Here is a 22,030-nt window from a genome sequence, read left to right on the forward strand (position 1 = left end):
TCACCAGTCGGGGTTGATTCTGGGACAAGTGCTGAACAAGGAACATGGTTTCGGGGGGTTTTCAACTAGGAAAATCACGAATGTGACGTCACTGAATATGTTTATTGACATTTCGTCGACTTTGTTTGCTCTGACACTAATGACCAACTGGTGTAAAAAGACTCCGATAATTGACAACCCATGAAAAAAATATTCCAGGATTGTCTGATACACTAAATTAAAATGAATCTTGAATTATTTAGCATCTTTATTGGAACTAAATGAATCAAGAAATTAGTCGAAATACTTTCTGAGTAGGCAACCAACAACGCACCCATGACACGCCACATCTGTCAACAATGTTCCAATCAAAACAATTGGACTGTCTCGGTTGACCGCGTTAATGAACAATTTCGCAAAAATTTCCCCCACAAACAAAATATAATTTCACAGTTACAAATTTCTGTAATCGGACAAAGCTCCAATTGTGCATGTTTCACCAGATTTAATTAATTTATTATGAAATATTGGCAAATATTGAAAGCGTGTATTAGTGGAAACATTTTTAAAAAATGGTTGGAGCTTTGGTGAATCATCCACAATAAAATTGTTGGAATCTTTCAGCAAGTTCATTTAGCCAATTTGACTCTTGTGTCAGGTACATAAATACGAGAGCGGGGGAAAGCTCATCCTTGTTGCTATGTTAACTTCTAGAAACAATAAGAGGGATGTTGTATCAGATGCGGTAACTAAATATTTAACGAAAACTAACACGAGGGTAAACGCTTGCAAAGCCGATGTATGAGAGCCTACAGACACGCACTTGCGGGAAACGTTCTAATTTAGCACGAGAGCTTTGAAATATCATTTTTTGTCATAGTTAACCTTGTTTGTCCAATCGCGTTCCTTACATTTTATGGTTTATGTCAACCTTTGAATATTTTCTCTTTGATTGTTTATTTTTTATTGTTATAGAAAATTTTCACCTTGATGCACATTAAATACCGTGTGAACAACAATTACTGATTGAGTTGGCAATAAATTCTGGTGATTTTTGGTGACTTTTAACGAGAAAACCATTTTATTAATAAAAGAATACAAAAACCAAGACGTTTAAATATGAAATGTATACCAGCTGTCAATAGTGTCAATAAAACAAACCGAAATGGGTACAATTCAGTCTAGAAAATTTTATGTAAATTTTTTTATTGCCAACTGAAACAGTTATTGTTGCTCATCCTGTATTATTAACATAACCTGTTTGTCTTTTTGAATTGTTATATTTTTCGTTTTCTTTTATCTACTTTCGCTAACTGTTGCAGTATTGTTGCTACTTCCACCTATTATTTTCGCTACTGGTTTACTTCCAACATTTTGATTCAATGTTTAGGTTTTTCTTTTCAGTCTCTTTCATCTTTCTACTATTTTACTGGTTGCGTTTTTGCATAAAAATTTAAAATTTCATAATCTTATTATTTGATTCTTTGTTTTTTTTTTATGATAGACATAAAGAGTGAATCGATCAGCAGACTGAAATCTGAATGTTTATTGTCATACAGTGTAGTATGAAATATGTGCCAAAAGTAAAAAAGCACCAGAAAAAAAAGCATTCTAACTGAAAATACAACCGGCAACGCTGTTCAATGGAAAATGAAAAAGCGAGTAAGGTTACATCATCATTATGTCAGTGGTTGCCAGTGATATATTAATTTTTCGCAAATTAACTATAACTCATTTGGTTATTTTGTCTTCAGTTATTTTTTTTTTTATTAAAATCTTTAAGTTTGAGAAAGTCAACCTGACAACTGAAATCACTGTAATCCAACAGGTGGTAGATTTTTTATTTGGCACAGACTACGTCCAATGCATACAAAAAATCTGTTAATCAAATCTGACCTCTACTTCCAAGTAATCAATAAAGTTGGAACTCTTAATAGATGGTTAAGGAAGAAACTCATGTGACTCATTAAAACTTCTCTTTTTACGAAAATTAGGCATAACAAATTAAAGTGAAAAACTTCAAAAATGAAAATGATATTGCTTAAACATTAAATGGCATAATCGGGGAGGCCATGGAAATTTTGTATGTAATTTGGTAGTAAAGCTGTCTGTTGAATTAGGGTATGTTTTTCTAAAATTTGTTTTTCTAAGTTTGAGGTTATAAATAGCGTCAATGTCTAGTGCATTGTTTTCAGTCTTACAGCAACATGTTATGTTTTTGATAGGTCCGCATATCAGGCAGTTTAGTGACGAAAATCAAACAATGCATCCAACGTTAAAAAAATAAATCATGGCTTCCCATTAAGCCAAAACAAGAGAACCGTGTTTACGTATAAATTAAATGATGTGATCGTTCACTTTGGTATCGATATCGATTGAAAATTATTATAAATCATTTGGCCCTTTGAGGCATTCAAAAAAAAATCTGTCTTGATAATAATAAAATTTAGTTCATAAAATACAACTTCCCTGGGTTTTCCTCCATTAAAAAATTACGGAAAGATTTATAATCGTTGAAAATTGTTCCTATAAAATTCACAAATTATTGCAAAAATTGAAATATCAAGTGAAGCAATTGTTTCCAATAACCAAAGATCACTGCCTACTTGGTTTTATGTTCGTTTATGTTTAATGTATTAAAACAAAAAAAATTAATTTAATTTTCGTACAAAAAATATTGTACGAACCACTTGCGTGAAGACATCTTCCATTCATTCGCGCATTAATTAAAGGCGCTCATGCGGGAACATCGTCTTCCCGCACTTGATTCGTAAATGACTATTTTAGAATGATGTCTGTCTGTGCGTCTGTCTGTCCCACTTTTCGTTCTCCCACGATTACTCAAAAACGCTTTGACCGATTGCTTTCAAATTTGACCAACACAAACTTACCCATGGTCTCTTGAGTTGAAAAGCTTTTGGTGTCAATCGGACCACGGGGGGTGGAAGAAGGTGGTGGTAGGTCGAAAAAATAATAAGGGAACATGGAAATTTGACTTATGTCGGAAACGATGTTTACCATTTGCGGATTTTTCCAATATGGCGGACTTATAAAGTTAATAATGAGGTGACATGGAAATTTGACATTACCAGTTGAAAGGGCATGTGTTTTTATGTTGAAAATGATATTTACTATTTGCGAGAATTAGAAGACGACTTATGTGGGTTAACACGGACAAGGTACAGTTGGCTTCAAAAAAAATGGGAAATGAAATTCGACCTAATGTGAATTGGAAATTTAATTTGTCAATTTGTGTCTGTTTGACAGTAGTATTTGTATAACAGATTTTTCTGACACATAAGTGTAGCTTTTAAGACCGTTTCAAACTATAAAAAATTAATAAAATCTGACAGAACTTTTTCTGACAGTTTCCGTTTTTTTTTTAAGCCAACCGTAGGTATCTCGGGTCAATTCAGATTGGTATTGATGTCGGGTAAGTTACTAGGACGGGTCTTCGACTCGGCTCCATCCCAATTTTTATATGTTGTGTTAGCAGCCACTGGGAATACTTACTGGGAATACTACTCTATTTTTTTATTACTTTCAAAGGACTAAGCAGTTCTCTATTTTTATTTTGTTGCCTGTTCTTATGCTCTGGCATTTTAAAATTAATTTTTTTATTCGGTCATTCGTATCGTCCTCCATTTCTTTTCAACCACTCTGCTTTTTTATTCTTTCTCATTATTTTTACAGTTTTTTATTTCTATTCAAGTTTATTACTCTCGCTCTTTGCCCTATAGTTCCCACTTAAATTCTTTCACACATCATTTTAACATTTCAGATACTCTTCCTACATGTCTTTCTTCTTCAAATAATTTTCTCCCCTATTCCCGCCTCTTTCCTAATTTATCCCTCAACCTGCTGTATCACTTAATTCCTCCTTAATGAACAGCATCTTATTTCTTTTTTTTTTTGTCCACTTTTACATTTTTGAAGTGAAAACTTCTTTAGGCGCGCCACATACATTTTATTCCCGGGCAGTGAATTAGTTTCATGCGACACGGTAAAATCGTTCGCAGCACGACACGGCAAGCTAAAATCAAGGGAGTGGAGTTTTTTAGCGGAGCGAGCGAAAAACAATCAACTGTGCGTCACTTGTCAATTTTAAATTTTCATTGTACGTTGTGTTGTGACCTGACTGACCTCAGTGGTCAGTGCAGAGCTACAGGAGTATATATAGGATATTTCACGAGTGATAATGAGTCTGACGTAATTTAAAATGCAACCCACATTATATTTCCGAAAAAAGCTGGCTACTGTCATTAAAATGTCCGGCTTTTTTTGAAAATGTATTGTGGGTTGAATTTATTATTCCGTCAGGCTCATTATCATTCGTGAAATACCCTGTACAGTTTTATATAATATAAACGATAAAGACACAACAAATATTGTAAGTTTACAGATGAATGACACATAATTCTCAATTATATGGCTTCAACAATTCATCTATTGGAAACATTTGTGTAGCAAAATGTGAAGAGGAAAATGGACAAATTATCATAATACAGAGAATTGCTATGAAAACTTGTGTTGTGTTCAATATCATCGTCAAGAAAATAAAACTTAAACATCCAAACCTAACCTCACAAATTTTACTAGAGTGTACCTCTAAAAGCGGACGTATTTGCAGTTTCTATTGAAAAATACAGATTTTTGACGATTATTTAAAAACAGCATTGGAATTAAATAATATTAATTATTTATGCCTTGCTCCTTATTATACCGGGTGTCCATTCTCAAAGTCGAACATAGGCAATTAACATTGTGCATTCAGTTTATAGGCATTATGCTATTATTTTTATACATCACACATTAAAGAATTAATAATAATAAAGTAATTAACATTTTAAAAGCAGTTTTTATTATAAAATTCTTAATAAAAAAAAAAGCAAAGAAACTAAAGAAAAAGGTAAAATTACAATAAATATTCAAATAACCCCCCGTTTTGAAATAAGCAATACCCCAATCTGTTATAAAAAGCATTTCTTACATTAGCCAACTGCCTTTCAGTAATTAACGCGCACTCGGCTGTTATTGCTTCTCTCAAAGAATTAATATCTGGGTGGCGTCTTTTGTAAATTTTGCTTTTAAGGTGGCCCCACAAGAAAAAGTCGCAAGGTGCTAAATCAGGAGATCTTGCTGGCCAATTTATAGCACCACCTCTACCAATCCAACAATTTGGAAATGAATCATTTAAAAAATTTCTAACTCCTAGGCCGAAATGCGCGGGACAGCCATCTTGTTAGAACCAGATTTCCTGATTTTCTCTTGCAACTTCTTCCAATGCAGGTCCTACCTTAGTTACTAATAAATCTAAATAAGTTGCTGAATTTAAATTTCCCTCTATTTCAAATGGACCAATAATATTGTTATTAAAAATCCCAGTCCAGATATTAATTTTTTGAGGATACTGAGTTCGAGTAGAAATATTAACTCTAGGGTTTTCCTGAGCCCAATATCGCGTGTTTTGAACATTTGGTTCGTTATTTAACGTAAAAGTGCATTCGTCTGTAAAGCAAATTGCCGACAGAAAGTGACCATCATTGTTAGCACGCTCCTGCATTTCATAACAGAAGGCACTCCTACTTTCTTCGTCAACAGCAAATATCTCTTGGTGGCACTGTGCCTTGTAGGGATGATATTTATATTTTCTGAGGATAGTCTGTATCCGCGATTTGCATAAACCTACTTCAAGGGAAATTTGCCTTAAACTGGATGTTGGGTCCAAATTTACCATCGCCAAAACACGTTCTTCTGTGCGGTCAACTATTTGTCTATTTCCTGGGATATAATTATTGTTTTTGAATATTTTCTCTTACCAATACAAAATATTATTACTTACCACCCCTAGCTTCTGATTCTAAAGAAATATTTGCACATCTTTCAAATTTTTGTACAAATTTGTGAATAGTACTAACAGAAGGTATAGGTCTGGTATGAAACTTTACGGCAAACAAATCTCTAACTCTCCGCAAACTAACGCCACTGTAAAAGGTTTTTACCATAAAAATTCGTTCTTCATTGGAGTAACAATTCATTTTTCGCTTGACTTAAACCAACAAATTTCAATTTTTTTGACAAATGCTGTCAAATTTGAAAATCATGGCATGTCATATTTAAAAATCGCCAAGTTTTAAATTAGCATATTAAAATAAAAATAGCACCTTTAATCTTATTACTGGTATCATTTCAAGCGCAATAATTTTATCTTTCTATTGATACCATTACCTTACCTGTAAGTTCAATTGGCGAGCAGGAATCAGCAAAAACGTTCAATTCAATGTTAATTGCCTATGTTCGAGTTTGAGAACGGACAGGGGGTATAGGTATATGGGTACACATATTACTTAAAATCAGTAACGAGCATCATAGAATTTTTCAGTTCTGTCGTGCGGTCTTAAGCACACACTCTTTTTTAGCTTTGCTGCCATTCCTCCAACTCCCTTTTCTCTACGTCCGCCCTGTACAATTCCGCCGCCCCTCAAAACCGTCCCAGTCGTCGTTCGTAATCAACCGTTTAACTCGTGAACTGATTGAAGTCGACAACGTGATTATTTAACGCAGGATTTATTCGCAAACTCCGCCCCCGGCACGCCGCCGCCACAAATCCACTTAACAAAATAAAGCAACTTATGCATAAGATAATGCGTTCCGTCACGTAACTCTCAACTGCATTTTATCAAAATCCCGAACGATCCTGCTTTCCGCATACTCCACCGAACGGAAGTATTATTAAAAGCGGCTCGCTTTGAACTACCGAAACAATTTCTTCGCGAGCAAACATTTGTCGAGTGCTTAATTGCGTTGTCGTTATTATTATGAAAAGTTTTTACGAAATAACAACGTCGCATTGAACGTTTCTCCGAACGAATCGCGATCGGGACGTATCGGAGGTTTCAATTAGAACCGCGGTTCTAGTTTTGGTCTGGTGGTTATTATCCTGCGAGTGCAGCGTTATCCTGTCAGGATTGAGCGTCGCTTTAAACGCGCCGCGAAATGACAGCGGTTAAGCGGCGGTTGACGCGCTCCGGTTGGTAATTCGCGGCGTGATTCACTTAGCGGATTTTTCCGGGCGTCGCGGGTAGTTAGCGGATCCGGGCCCGGATTAATTCTTGACGAATTGCGCTCGATTTTACACTGATTAAAGTGGCGTTTATGCGATGTTGATGACACTTTCTCGTTTTTTCTCGTCGGTTAACTTGTCGTTGGCGGTACCAGTAATAGCCGCTTTATTGATCCTTAACGTCATTAGGTAATGGATAAGATAAAAGCGAGTCGTAAAGTTAAACGATACATATGGAAGGAAAATAAAAGCAATCATCGATTGGATAAACAAATTCGGAAATTGTCCGATAAGGAGGGACAACTCTTCCGACGCGATCACCTGTGACGTCGCACCGATTATCGATGACGTCACACACATTTTCCAAATTTATTTTCGCCTTTTATCACACCGACTGGTTATTCGACATGTGGTCTTTACTTTATTGCTGAATCAGTAATAAAAATTGACTCATTCACGACCCTTCTCATCGGAAATATCTCTCCCAAACTCGGATTGTGCCTCCTCCCACGATCACTCCAAAAGCATTTTTCGACACCCGACGCGAGCATGATCGCACGTCAAACTGATAAGAATTCTGTAATTGCTCCGCGATTGCGACAAGTTTTTCCCACGCAAAAAAAAAGCGTAACTTGTAATATTTATGGGCTGGAGTTGATTTAGCTATTAGTGTCCCGCAGAGGTCGATAGAGTCCATCCTGTGTTGCTTTCAAATTCTTCTCTCGAAGGGATGAAGTGGTCAACCGGGGTCAGCGCTTTAGGCGGTCGCACGTTCCGCTTTGTCGACGGGCGATGTCACATATTTTGCAAAAGTTTTTGCTCTAAGAGGGTTGCTACAAAGGAAGAGCCCCAGACAAAACAAGTTTTTCTGCAATCTTGTAATGCCATTCATTAATAATTGTTCGTGATGTTCTGTGAAGTATTTGTTTCATTACAAATCGATGTAATTGTTTGATCTAAATATGTAATAAAATTTTTGATAAAGCGCATGGATGCGTTTAATTTGTTGCTGCAGTGATGTCATTTATTATAGACGAGTTTTGCATTATAATAAAATAATTTGGCTTGTGGCGTCAAGAGAGAAAAAATTGATTTCTTCTGGTAAAGCTCAATCCAATCGTACAAAGTGCTCTAAAGTGCTAAAAGTGTAATAATTTATTTATTGGGCAATTAGGCAAATGTTGTGAATAAATAATTCAAATGCCAAAGTTACGAATCTGATTTCTTAAAAGTAATTCGCCCGCTGTAATCCAAATACTTTCAGATTACAAAAATATTATATTCACGTAACAAAACATTTATTTTCATTTAGTTACGTTGTGGATTGGATCTGTGATATTAAGTTATTCAAGAGTAAGAATTATAAATGATTTGACTGGGGTTGACATTTACGTCAAATAGATTTGGCAACGCTGCTTGACCTCGTGAAACAGCCGTCGACGACGCAAATCGCAAGTGTTTAAAGAAATGGTTTTAAAAATGAACAGTTTCGGCATAATGGAAAAATGGTGAATCGGAAGAACAACACAAGTGAATTCGACAGGAGAAGAAAGGAACAAATTTTCGTGCGTCGGGGCTCTGAACGAGACGTTGCCAAACTTCCACGCTGTCGACCATAGAAGATGGCCGCAACGAATTGTAATCATTTAAATCGGTATATTTGTTTAGTCTGGTTACATTTTGTAAAAACAGACGTCAGATTCGACCGGTTGTATATTACTGATAACGTAATCAAAATTCAGTTTTTATCTTAGGGTTTGTCTGGTGATTAATCCACCAGAATGAAATAATAGTTATTTTTGTTACAAAAATGTTTTAGATAGGTGTTACTACAAACATTTTTTTTGTTAAAATTCCAAAAAACATATTCTAATCTCTTATTATGTATGATTAATCTGATCAGAGCAAATATTTCTCGAAAAGAGTGAACTTTAAATTTTAATTACCATGCCACCATAGACCATAGTAACCAGATTGTTTAATATAAACACGAAAATTTTTTGACATTTTATTTGTATAAAATGCAGAATCCAGAAAATATTACAAATGAAAGAAGAAAGTACTATTGCGGGCAAAAAAAGTGGGACATCAACGTCATTATCTTGACTTTTAATATGAAATAACCCTTATCTGATTCTAACCCTATTTTAAATTGATTGACGTTGTCATTGTAGGTTGTAGGGAATGAGTGTAAGTAAGCATGTAGTGAATATTTATTTAATGCAAAGTCCGAATCAAAATCTACTTTCATCAAAAAAAGAGGGCATTTGGAAAAGGAAAATAGGAATATAAAATAAATTTTTAAACTGTCAGCTAGAATAGTGTCAAAAAAAATGACAATAAAGCTTGAATTCGTATTGAACTACATCGAATTTTTCAAAACTGACAGAAATTTGATGTCCCACTTTTTATGCTCTCAATAGTACAAGTGGACAAATTACAGTTTGTTTTTTTTATCAAAAAACACCGCAATTTACACCCAAAATAGAGCTGGCAACATTGTACATTTTTGACCTAGCGTGAAAAATCTCATCATATAAAAATTGAGGTTACGTAGAGATATTAGTAGCGTAGCATGTTAATAAAGTTAATAACAACTAATAGCAACTAATTTGAGAGTTTAATAAATGTCTCACTTTGCGAGGCATTTTTAATAACGCGTTCGAATTTTAAATGCTAGTTTACGTACTTTCAAGGACATTAAAAATGACAGCCGTTGCCTGGTATAGCCAACTGATATCATTAAATTCCCTAAATTTAATATTTTTGCAAACCTAAATCAGGTCGTGGTTCTTTGATTAAAAAACAGACTTCATCTGATATTTTTTTAAATTTCACCTCAAAGTTGGTGTTGAAGAGAGAGAGAAGATTGTGAACTCGTCAGTTTGCAGAGTAAAAACACAAACAACACAAAAAGGGAGGTTAGATTTAAACAGCTGATCCGTGATCTTTTTTTTTTAATTCTTCCTTCTAGTACTTTTTGGTTTTTTTACATTTTTATTCTTCATTCAAAACATTTCTTTTCTCATTTTCTTGACATTTTCTCTAATATCTTTGTTTTCCTTCACCTCTATTCCTCTCCGAATCTACAAACGCTTTAGTTTTTCTTAATTTCGTACATCATTCTCGATCTTGCAGAATCCTGTTTTTATCTTTTCCTCAATATGTATTTGAATTATGACTCTTATGAAACAACGCAACTTAAATTTACTACTCCGGTTTCACTTTCATTTTGCAAGATTCTCATTTATTTCATTAATTCCCTTCTGGCCATTATTCTCTTTCACCGTCATTTCATTTGCATACAAGTGCCAAAACTTTCCATTTGGCCGTGACATTCGAGTAAGTGGCATAAATGTGAACAATACCAGCAAGACGTACCAACCCACACCTCCAAAAATGTTAAACGAAAAGCGCGTTTTTGTGGGTTGCGTCAGCACTGCCTCCATCTTCAGGGCGATTAAATCCCGCGTTAGAATCCTCGTCCGCCGCTCCAGACGAAATATCCAGATATCCAGCGCAAAGTCAACCGAACCCCTTGTAAAATAAATGAAAAACCCATCTTCGGGGCAATTCATCATTCGGCAACATTTTAATTACGCGGCCATTACTGTTGATTCAGCGCTCACCTTGGCCTCGCTTAATTACAAGATCGCCGCCTGGCGCGGCGGCCGCATTGTCCGCGAGCCGCCCCCGCCGAGGGCGATTTTTCCATGTGATAATGGACGCGCTGATCCGCGCTATTCCTACCAATTACCAGAGCAAACTGCCGAGTGCGGTCGAGAATAAATCTGCATGTGGAGACGATCGGAATTAAGAGGTTTTCCGAATGGAACATTTTCCGAAATGGATCTGGGACAGGATTGGGCTGGCTGGTCGCGTCCGAACCTTCTCCATCCATTATTCAGGAGGAGAGCCGGCCGGGAAATTCAATCCTTCCGTTATCGGACGAGGTGTCAGTGAATGTTTGATGAATCATCATCGAGTAATAATGGCACAGGAAAAAACACCTGTGGCTTCGGGGATTTGGGCCGGTGCGGGCCTGGATTTGTTTGCAGCGATAATTGATTGGCAAATGGTGCGACACCCCGATAACTTTATATTTATAGATACTCGATTCCGTATTATTACAAATAATTAGAGTTTATGGAGGGCCCCAATTAACATATTTAATTCGCGGTTTTAATTAGCTCTGTCGGCGATAACGCCGCGACATCCGCATTATTGGATATTATCCAGTCGTCCTGGACAGGATTAACTCGCTAAATAAAGAACTCCGCTTTCCTCGTTTAATTTAAATTCGACTCGCACTCCCTTTTGTGTCTTGTCTCGTTTCAAATTTGATTTTCGTCGGGCATTTTTTGTTTCATATTTAGGTGTCCACGTAATTAAGTAAAGAATCCTTTCATTAACACAGGCTAAATTAAATGACGCACCTACATAAATACTATTCCGCTGAAGTGGTAATTTGTACAACAAAAAGTCATTTGGAGAGATAACACTGGTCCGGAGAATAAATTAATGAAAAAACGTTACAACCTCTCAAAATCCAAATTTCAACAATTTACACTCGGTGTACAAAATAATTGCGATCAACTCTATTTCAAGTGATCAGAAAATAGTATATTATTTGACGAGCTAATAATGCTTATCATAATCCACGAGGGTGAAGTTAAAAAACGAGCCGCAGGCGAGTGTTTTAAGCACCAGAGTGGATTATAGGCATTATTCACGAGTTAAAATACGACGTTTTATCTACGATCTACTTAAACAAAATTTTTAAGATCTGTGACTTATGATAAATCACAAATGACTTATAAGTTACGGGTGTAATTTATGACTAGCATAATGTATCTATAGTTTCGTAAATAATAAACGTATTATTTAAAAGTTGAAAACTTTTTTTTCCAACGTCACAATTCAAAAATATTCAAAGCAGCAATAAAAAAGGATAAATAAATCCAGTGCAATGAATACAAATTGAAATTTAGAGATATGAGAAGAAATGAAAAACAAAGAACTACAAGAAGATGTGGAAGAAAGGAGAAAGACAAAATATTTTCGATTAAAAAAGAACTGAAAGAGGTAAAATATGTTAAAAAGCAGAATTGGAAGTTATACTACTTTGGTTTTTATTTGTCTCTTTTTGCTATCATGGATTCATAATTTCACTTTTAAACAATACGATATTTTAAACATCCACGTTAGCGTTCCAAATGTATTGTGGGTTGCAATTTTCAATCACTCGTGAAATAAATTTCTTCTTTTTTCCATATAACTTTCCTATTGTTTTGCTTCATTCTTTCTTCTTTACTTGTTTCTCGTAGTTTTCTGTTGTTTTTTCGTTCACTTAAGTTTTGAATAAAGTAAATAAACATCCGACAAGTAAAAGAATGAAGAAGTTTTAAGCAAGGAAAATAGAACTTGATCGAAGGAAGAGAAATAACATTTACAAAAAAATAAAATAAATACAAAACACGTTGCCACTGTTATTCCTACTTTTTCTTCTCTTTGTTTGAGATTCCATTAATAGCTTGATTGTATTTTGTTTTTTGTTTTCTTTGGCCTACACGATTTCATTCATTTTCCACCATATTACATTTAGCCGCTCCTCTTTTTTTCTAATTAAAAAATATGAACTGAGAATTTGCTTTTCCTTCAAATCCAATAATTCCAATATATTCAAAAAGCTACGAAACAATAACTAAAGAGCGAAATGATTAATGGAAAAAACTGTGAAAGGGGGTAAGAAAAGTAAAAAATGAAAATGGAAAAGAATGAAAGTTATTGCGATATGCAGAGATAGAAACATTTAAAAAATGTAATGGAATCTAATAAAAGAAAGGAATACGAACAAACACTAACAGACAAATATAGTTATTTGTGTATGAAGGTCAAAAAGTACATCTTTTTCGTGGGAGTCGGAGTTTTCTGACCGAGGCGCAGCCGAGGCCTCGAATCAGGCGAGGACAAAAGGCACTTTTTGGCAGAGGTGCACATTAAATTTTTTAGACGACCGCACAAATTACAAAGCAAAAGACATCACTAGGAAAAATTACAAATTTATTTTGTATCTACCTTTTTCAAATAGATAAATTTATTAATCCGTATTAACAATTTTGTTATAGTATTTGTTATCAGCTTACCAACAAAACTAGAAATTATTGGTTTTGTCGGTTTTGTGGCGCCACGGTCAGCGTCCGAAAAAGAATTACTTTTCGTCCGCTTGAGAGTGCCTAAAAATTAATTTATGCAAAACTTATGTTCCGTTTTTACTTTCCATTTCATTCTCTTGTTTCTTTTACATCTTTCTTAGAAATTTTTTATTTCCCCAAGTCTCACCATCTGTTTTTTACCATTCTTACCACCTTGGCGGTTTTCCTTCACGTTCGTTTTTATTTCCTTCGTTTATCTCAATCATACCTAATTACTCTACCTTCGGTTTGTCATCTTTGTTTCATTTCCCTCGTTCTCTTTTCTGTTGAAATCTTACATCCCTCCTTTTGAGTGTGTGAGACGAGTGGCACGAACGTGAACAATACCATCAAGACGCAAAGTGTGTCAGTTCTGGACACCGTAACAAACAATTCTCCAACCCGCCCCCGAAATCTGCACAAGTGAGCTCTACACCTGTCAGACGCGGCGTGTTCCACAAAGGGCCACACAAGATGCATCAGGTGGAAACCCTTGCAGATTATCCAGACGACTGCCTCGCTTAGCAGCGCCGCCAACATCGGATCATCTACCTCTCAATCTTCATTTTTCTTGACAATTTCCTCGCTCATTACGCCAGCCCGCGGTTAATTTTTCGCCCTGCGGAAAAAACCGCTTTGAACGTCGCATTATTTAACCAAGTTCGGAACACACAGACTCGTTTATCTTCGAAATCGGTTGTGTTCAAACAAACTTTCGCAATTTAAACCCTAACAATAACGGACAAACAAATTTAAATCCCTCGCAATGATTCTCCGTTGTTTTACAGACCGAAAACTGAATAAATCACAACGGACGACAATCGGAGTAATCTTGTTATTATCGTGCAAGTGCACCAAAATATGGGACAATTCTTGTTCGTTTTGTTCGGCGATCTGTACAAAATCACGTCGAGATAAGCCGACACAATTGTCTCGATAAGGAGGGAATTTCTTAAGATAAGCGCTTCACGTGTATAAAGCTATAAGATAAGTCGTTGCTAATTCCACTCTGCGGAGAAGTCGCGGGCAGTCGAGTGAAGAAGTGGCCGTGTGGTGGGTGCAAGATGGAGACCAAGTTTTACTCTCTGGAGGAAGTCGCCAAGAATGACGGCAAGGGCGGGAACAGGACCTGGATCGTGGTTAAGGATAGCGTCTACGATGTCACAGACTATCTGCAACAGGAAGAGGTAATTTCTTCTGGGGAAACAAATTGATTGAAATAGGTGCGTCAAAGAATTGGGACAAATTTTTGTTATTTTTTTGACACACTCTGTACATGTTAAGTTAAGAAATGGGAAAGCCTGACCTGACAAGAAGAGTAATTCCCAGTGGGAATTTCTTGGTAGGTTATGACGCAAACCCGGTCAAGGTCATTCAGTGTGAGTGTGATTACAAAGAAACAGGAGTGGTAAACAGTGTGTTTAAAAAAATTATTAAATCACAGAGAACGTTGTAGTATGGCGCTGAGCGCTGACTACAAATTTCTTTTGTTGACTCATTTCAGACATGTCTCAATTTGGAGCAGTTTTAAATTGTGATAACTCTATCAGTATGTGATTGACCCAGACACAGTATTGTTTCGTGACTCGCTGGAATTTACTACGCAATAAATTTTGCCACAATTTAAATACTCCAACCAAATTATAATTGTGCTTACATTAAGAGAGAAAGAATAGGTATAACTGGGGAAAAGAACGGCAGGTAGAGCAAAATTGGACAGAATCTTTTTTGTAGAGCATATAATTTGCAACAATAGTATTGTTATACGAGTTGCACAAGACAGTCCTTTAAAACACTCCTCAATGCGTTCGTCGTGTTCTAAACCTTCTCGTTCGAGAACATGTCTTGTACAACGAGTGTAACATGCTATTTTTTCTACTTCGGCTTCATTGATTTATTTTTTTTTAAATAAAATTATTATCTAGTGACTTTTTTTTTAATGGAATTGGGTTGGTATTGACGAAGCAATGTCATTTCATTGAAAATTAAATTTTAAATGGTCTCCCAGATGTTGTTACAATAATAATCTACCCCCTTAATAGTTTATTTTGATCCAAAACAAGGATTCAGGTTCAAATGACATCACATTTAACACTGAAATTTACTTTCAATACCAACCCCAAATTCAATTATCACTAGAAACGATATCTCTGTTGTTTCTTGAACTATTTAAGTTACAAATGTTTTAAAGTGTTCGGCGGCCATCTTGACGTTGTTCGAATCTTATAAAACACACCTAACAATGAATTATCCTGCCGTCGTAGATTAGTGACGAGGTAATGCACTTATCAGAATTAGTATTTTTCGTAAATTTGAATTTTTTGACTGATAAGATGTCTGCGATATGACTCCTTTTTTGTGTAGGAGCACCCCGGCGGCAACGAGCTGATCATAGAATGGGCGGGGAAAGAGTGCACCAGACCCTTCGACGACGCAGGCCATTCAAGCGAAGCCAAGAAAGAAATGAAACAATACAAAATCGGAGAACTGCGAGAGGTAATTCGCTAATTAAACGAGCCGCCGATGAATATTAAAAGAAAACTTTGCGCTTGTTAAAAACTCCAACTGACACTAATCCAATTTGCAGGAGGACCGGAAACAGAAGCAGCAGAAGAAGAGCGGAGACGCGGCGGCCCAAGCAAAGAACAAGGAGAACAGGAGGTGAGATTAATTCGTTCGAAGAGTCGATTATGCATGAGGTTTCTTTTTGCAGGAGTTGCTGCAGCTACTTGACTTGCGGCTTGTGCGATTGAACTTGCAAATTTAATCAAATCTGTGATAATGTGGATGTTTAAAACAATAATAAATATTTTACTGAAGCGATTAGGCGTCAACCACTCGAATTGGATTGAATGCAAACACGTCCAGTCAATCTTGCCGGCAAACAGACGGGCTCAGGAGTGGCTCTATTCAATCAAGGGTAGGGGGTGATTGTCGGACGGGGGGCGAGAACAAGCCGGCGGTTTGAATTTTACTGGCGCACCTGTTTATCCAGCCAGTAACAAGCTGTTTTTGTTTCGGACGAGGCTCGCGCAAAATGCTACGAATTCATTCCAGAGACTCTCGAAGTATGAATACGTTTGTCAGCTTTTATGAAAAATTGTATTTATAAACATCTCGAAATGAATAGCATCTACAAGAGGTTGGTTTCTTATTAAGCGATTTGAAAGAAACGAACGGCTGGGGCGGGCTAAAATAAAAAGCAATTACAGTTTCCCCAAGTTTTCAGTTTCTAGGGCAGCTTAAGAGAAGGTCAAAAATGTTTCTCGACTTGTCAAAGTCAGTTGCACGTTGCAAAATAAAAAACCCTCACTTTTCCTTGGCTTTGAAATTTTCGAAAAACGCCCATAGCTCTTAAACAAACTAGAGCGATGAATTTGCCCAGTTTGTCAGAGTTCCTAGATTTGACCCAACTTAACAATAGGTAATCTTTAAAATCCCGGCGCCTCCACCATTACTGTTAAACATATATTTGCACTTTTCTCAGTTAATAAATATCAGAGACACACTCGTACAGTTTTTGGGTTAGATTTGTCACAGTTCAGTCTTTAAAACGCCAGTTTTAGATATTTTCCAGCTCACCCAGTAGAGATATCTTATTTTTTTTAATTTCGGCGCCTCCACCAAGCATGTAAAATATATTTGCATCTTTCTTGATCAATAGTGCAAGCAGACGATTGTTTGCCACAGATTTGTCACAATTAAACCAACACTACCCGGTTTTTAAATTCGATATAGTTAAATCCGTCACCGTGATATCTCTATTTTCAGTGAAAAAATATCCTGGCAAAACGACAAAACCTGCCAACTTTACTGAGTGAACTGATTAGAATTTACTATTATTATCTGGATCACTTTATTTTGAAATCTAGATGCAATACGTGCACATTTAGACCAGATAAAAATGAGCCACGATTTTTTCATGGGTAAACAGACAGTTCCGCTAAGCTTTCAGGATCCCATGCACCTGCCATTCTTTTTACTGAAGGACACTTTCAGCGCAAAACGTTGGGTAAACAAAATGACGCTCACTTTGACGAAAACAAAGGATTAACAAGAAAAAATACTGTTGTCCTTTAATTCAAACCGACGGAGATTGTTTTTTGAAGAGGATTCGGCACTGTTTCTGCGCTTGGCGCCATCTCCTAGCACGTGTAAGCAAAGCGTAACATTACAAATCAAGAATCCTTCATCCCATGTGAAAAATATTTTAATATTGTTGTGGTTTGTGTCAAAGAAGAACCAAATGTGTATTCTTGAATTTTACAAATACATTTTGTATTTAAACGCTTTTATTTTGGTTTATCACGAACCCCAATTACCCAATTAATTTTATTCTTGACAGTGTATAAAGTGTTGCCTACTCTACTCCCCCAGACCTTGCGCAACTGTCACTACTGTCATTTCTGCCTGATTCTTTATATTTTTATTGCCATAAAACTCAACTGAGCGGGTGTTAAGTCATGGAACTATGACCCAATTATTTATATGTAAGTCTGCGTAATTTTTCCTTGATTAAAAATGGATTATGAACTGCCGACAGAGTTTGACATAATCATCGTAGGAACAGGTTAGAATTTACGTCACTTTATTTTCCACCCTGTAACAATCTGATCTTAGGTGTGGTGGAGTCTATCGTCTCCGCCGCAGCGAGTCGTATAGGAAAGCGTGTTTTACACATAGACAGGTGCCCCAAACTCACTTTTGTTGCGATATCCTAACCCCAAATATGACATTTTAGCAACAACTACTATGGGGGGCAGTGGGCCTCATTTAACTTGGATGCAATCCAAAAATTGGACACAGTTAATCAAACAACAGACAAACCTTCTCTTGAACAACCTGATGAGACATACTTGCCTTTAGGGAATGACTTGTTCAACTTGAAACATTTCAAGACTGAGTGGCACATTCCCAAGTGAGTCTTGCTCTGATCCCTTGCAGCTCCACCTGATTGTTGTTGCAGGAAAGAGGGCGGTGAACTAGATGTCACCACTGCTTTGACCCAAGATGACCTCCTCAAAGACTCAAGAAAATTCAACATTGACTTGTCCCCCAAGTTGCAATTTGCGAGGGGCTCTTTTGTTGAGTTGCTCATATCTTCAAACATCGCGCGCTATTCAGAGTACCGGAGCGTCAGCAGAGTACTGACGTGGTTGAATGGTCAACTTGAGACAGTCCCCTGCTCGCGCTCTGACGTTTTTGCCAACAATAGAGTCTCAGTCATTGAGAAAAGAATGTTGATGAAGCTGTTCCTCGCTCTGGACAGCGGCGATCAAGAGTACGCGGGCTACGAAAACAAAACATTCCGCGCGTTCTTGAGCGATAAGAAACTGACCCCCAATTTGATACATTACGTTTTGTACGCGATCTCCATGAGCACCGATGACACGCTGTGTTTGCGGGGCGTTCAAAACACGAAGAGGTTTTTAGACAGCTTGGGCCGATTCGGAAAAACGCCGTTTTTGTTCTCCATGTACGGCAGCGGCGAGATTACGCAAGCGTTTTGCAGGTGAAAAACTTTAATGTGCGACCGATACTCGTTGCGTAATTATGATTTTTTTTTGACAGGTTGAGCGCGGTTTTCGGCGGGATCTACGCCCTCAATCAACCACTAAACAGTCTGATTTTTGACAGCGAAAATAATTTCAAAGGTCTAGTTTGCGGCAAACAAAGAATCACTGCCGAATTTTTAGTCATGGGGGTGGAAAAAGCACCCCCGATATTTATCAAGTCGCCACCGCGGTCGTACATAGCTAGGGCGATTTTTATCACCGATAGGTCGATAATGCCGAGCGATAAAGAACACTTAACGCTACTCATGTACCCTCCCGAGGACGGTAAAAATTCGTGCGTCATTATCGAACTCGGTACCTTGACCGGTACTTGTCCTAAAGACTTCTGTATGTACCGTTAAAAAATGTTGACACCATTTTCACAAACACTTTGTAGATGTTGTGCACTTGATCTCGAGACAAATTGTCTCCCCAGAAGAAGATTTCAAGCACTGCGTGGACAATTTATTTAGTAGAACAGTAGAAGACGAGAGGCCTAAGATTTTGTGGTCTTGCTATTTTTCTATTTCGGATTCAAACGATTTGGACTTGAGCACCACATCTAAAAATGTAGCGCTGTGTCCTGGGCCTGATCTAGATCTAGATTATGACGACGCAGTCGGAAAAGTATGTTTTAATAAAGAATTTAAATTTTTTAGATTGAATGTTTCGCGTTTCTAGGCGAAAACGATATTTTCGGAGATTTATCCAGATACAGAGTTTCTGCCAAGAGCGCCTGATCCAGAAGAAATCATCATAGAAGGTGAAACCACAGAAGATAAAAAAGATGAAGAGCAAGAGTCGCTTTTAACGTTGCAAGCTGAAGACCAAGAGACTGTTAAATCAGAAGATAAAACAGCTGAAGACCAAGAGGATAATAAAGATGAAGACCTGGACAAGTGTGGGAACCAATCTGACCAAGTGACTGATGAAAAAGAGCTTTAGATTATTGTATTTTATATCTATTGTACGCTTAAATTATATATAAAAATTAAATCAAAATTAAATTACTTGTATCACAAAGAGTTTTAGTTATCTCACCCCCAAGCTGGGGTCTTGCAATAATGCAGAACCAGTTTACCTTCAGTAGAGTAGCAGTCAAACAGGTTTTTAATGACCTGATCAGGCGGGGGCGCAAAAGTTTGATTGACGTAAAGGAACTGAAACAGTCTTTTTGTCGTGATTATTACAGTTTGCAACGCGCAGCTTACCAGTTTTTCATGCGGTTCCAGTTTCATGTAGCGCTTCATAAATTCGGCGATCCACGAAATCGGTTTGTCCCCGTCGACCGTCCACTTCTTCTTCTTCATGATCGGAGCATTTCCGGTTGGCTTGAGTAGAATGTCGACTGGAAGCAAGCACAATACAGGCAAACCAAACGAAAACATTACTCACTTTTCTGTTTGTCGCACTTGTGGTTGTTTTCCTGGTCGTGGGAGGACTCACCGCCGTCGTTCAAACTCAGCGTCTGAAAGGACTGCAGTGAGTCGTTGGCCCCCTGATTCTCACAAGGGGTGTCACTCATTTTGCAACAGTTACGCGATTTTTAAGACGAGTTCTTTAGTTTATTACCTAACCTCAAACTCGAAACTCAGCATTTGTCATTTGACATTTGACATCTACAAAAGAATTTATTTTCCATTTAAATTTTTTTACGAAAAAAATCATGAGAAATTGAAAGACACGCATGTCCATTTGGTGAAAATTTATTTAAAAAATTATGTTTTTATATTTGTTTGTGATAACCGTCCCCAAAACAATGAAACATCGATAGTTTTTAACTTAGGTATTTATCCTTGAAATCTTGTTAAATGGAGATTTTCAAGCATTAGCTTCATCTCATTTTTCCGTAAATTCGATTTTATCAAAATTTACGATGAAAAAATTTAAAATTTCATTTTGAAAAAATTGTGATTTCCCTCATTTTTGACAGCTGTAGTGGGGATGCTGAGTCATTTAGTCATTTGACAGACGTCAACAAGTTGTCAAAATCAAAATTCTTTGTGAGAAAGCAAAATGATTCAAACCGATGATATGAAAGATTCATAGTAGCAATCCAGTACATTCTAGAATAGTAAGGTTTCATTTAAATAAGCTAGTATAGTATTGAAGCACCATTGCGCGACACACATTCCATCCTTTGCAAGTGGGTGAAGCTGCACCATGGAGTTTCCAGATGTTGGTAAACACTGTTCCAAACCAAATTGTAACAAGTTAGGTGAGTTTTTCACGGTTGCTCCAACTGATCAAAATTGACACACAAAAATTTTCAGATTTTCTTCCAATCAAATGTGATGTTTGTTCTGAAATTTTTTGGTAAGTTGTCAACTTAAATTTGTGAAATTTGCATTGAACTGTGTCTTCTAGCGATGAGCATTATTCCTACACCAAACACAATTGCGCTAAAGCTTATCAAAAAGACAACCAAGTGCCTGTTTGTCCCTTGTGCAACAAACCCATCCCTGTAGGACTAGGTCAAGAGCCTGATTATGTGGTGGGTGCCCACATAGACAACGATTGCCAGTCAGATCCAGCCAAGACCAAAAGAAAAGTGTTCACAAACAAGTGTTCAGTCAAGGGGTGTAAAGTCAAAGAAGTTGTTCCAGTTGTTTGTGATAAGTGTCACTTAAATTTCTGCCTGAGACACAGACACACACTGGACCACCAGTGTCAAGGTGATGTCAAAACTACTGCCAAACAAAAAGTTTTGTAAGATTGTCAAAAAAGAATTAGGTAATTTCTAATGGAACATTTTTAGGGGCGCTGCTTTGGCCAGACAAGAGAAACGCAATGGAAACATGTCAAATGCACTTGACATGCATGGGAATATGGTAAGTTTGAGGGAGTTGTTTGTGATTAAAAATCATTTGAGGTGTTGCAGAGCGAAGATGAGGCGCTTGCGCGCGCATTGGCGCTATCCATGCAAGACGCTACCACCAATGACAAGTTTCTGACACAGGAAGAGCTAGATCTGGCGCTTGCCAGACAGCTGCAGGCGTCAGAATATCACACAAACACGGCGGCAGGAAACAGGACGAGTAATAAGGACAAATGTGCTGTACTATAGTGTTGATTGTATAATTTTTTATTCGATAATTACAATAATATACACCAAATTGTTGAATTTGTATCTTTCTATGTAAACTGCAACTAGGTCGATTAAAATGCAATAAATCTCATTGTTCTCATTACGTATGTTACGTCATTACTGAACTTATCTTTAGTTGTCGCAGCCCTGA

The 22,030-nt window shown here is 37.0% G+C and overlaps 4 protein-coding genes and 1 long non-coding RNA gene across 5 annotated transcripts; 3 read left to right on the forward strand and 2 right to left on the reverse strand.

Annotated features, from left to right (window-relative positions):
- Positions 1–4,817: 4,817 nt before the first annotated feature.
- Positions 4,818–6,299, reverse strand: LOC138134160 (uncharacterized). The gene is made up of 2 exons (XR_011160656.1): positions 5,822–6,299; positions 4,818–5,760 (listed from the first exon to the last, which is right to left on the reverse strand). It is a non-coding gene; the product is annotated as an uncharacterized lncRNA (long non-coding RNA).
- A 7,924-nt stretch (positions 6,300–14,223) lies between these two features.
- LOC138133685 (cytochrome b5-like) lies at positions 14,224–16,059 on the forward strand. Its single transcript, XM_069051623.1, has 4 exons — positions 14,224–14,423; positions 15,601–15,732; positions 15,824–15,897; positions 15,950–16,059. Exons 1-4 carry the CDS (start codon positions 14,301–14,303, stop codon positions 15,987–15,989), a joined length of 369 nt encoding a protein of 122 aa, XP_068907724.1. The 5' UTR covers positions 14,224–14,300; the 3' UTR covers positions 15,990–16,059.
- A 1,537-nt stretch (positions 16,060–17,596) lies between these two features.
- Positions 17,597–19,814, forward strand: Rep (Rab escort protein). Its single transcript, XM_069051620.1, has 7 exons — positions 17,597–17,806; positions 17,857–17,923; positions 17,978–18,154; positions 18,203–18,748; positions 18,808–19,139; positions 19,189–19,418; positions 19,473–19,814. The coding sequence occupies exons 1-7, from the start codon at positions 17,758–17,760 to the stop codon at positions 19,734–19,736; spliced, it is 1,665 nt and encodes a 554-aa protein (XP_068907721.1). The 5' UTR covers positions 17,597–17,757; the 3' UTR covers positions 19,737–19,814.
- Positions 19,732–20,406, reverse strand: Atg12 (Autophagy-related 12). Its single transcript, XM_069051622.1, has 3 exons — positions 20,187–20,406; positions 20,003–20,139; positions 19,732–19,951 (listed from the first exon to the last, which is right to left on the reverse strand). The coding sequence occupies exons 1-3, from the start codon at positions 20,314–20,316 to the stop codon at positions 19,829–19,831; spliced, it is 390 nt and encodes a 129-aa protein (XP_068907723.1). The 5' UTR covers positions 20,317–20,406; the 3' UTR covers positions 19,732–19,828.
- A 329-nt stretch (positions 20,407–20,735) lies between these two features.
- On the forward strand, positions 20,736–21,982 carry LOC138133683 (AN1-type zinc finger protein 2A). Its single transcript, XM_069051621.1, has 5 exons — positions 20,736–21,009; positions 21,065–21,107; positions 21,159–21,500; positions 21,550–21,622; positions 21,673–21,982. Exons 1-5 carry the CDS (start codon positions 20,955–20,957, stop codon positions 21,856–21,858), a joined length of 699 nt encoding a protein of 232 aa, XP_068907722.1. The 5' UTR covers positions 20,736–20,954; the 3' UTR covers positions 21,859–21,982.
- The last annotated feature ends 48 nt before the right edge of the window (positions 21,983–22,030 follow it).

The sequence above is a fragment of the Tenebrio molitor genome, chromosome 6 (assembly GCF_963966145.1).
Source record: "Tenebrio molitor chromosome 6, icTenMoli1.1, whole genome shotgun sequence".
Classification (NCBI taxonomy): domain Eukaryota; kingdom Metazoa; phylum Arthropoda; class Insecta; order Coleoptera; family Tenebrionidae; genus Tenebrio; species Tenebrio molitor.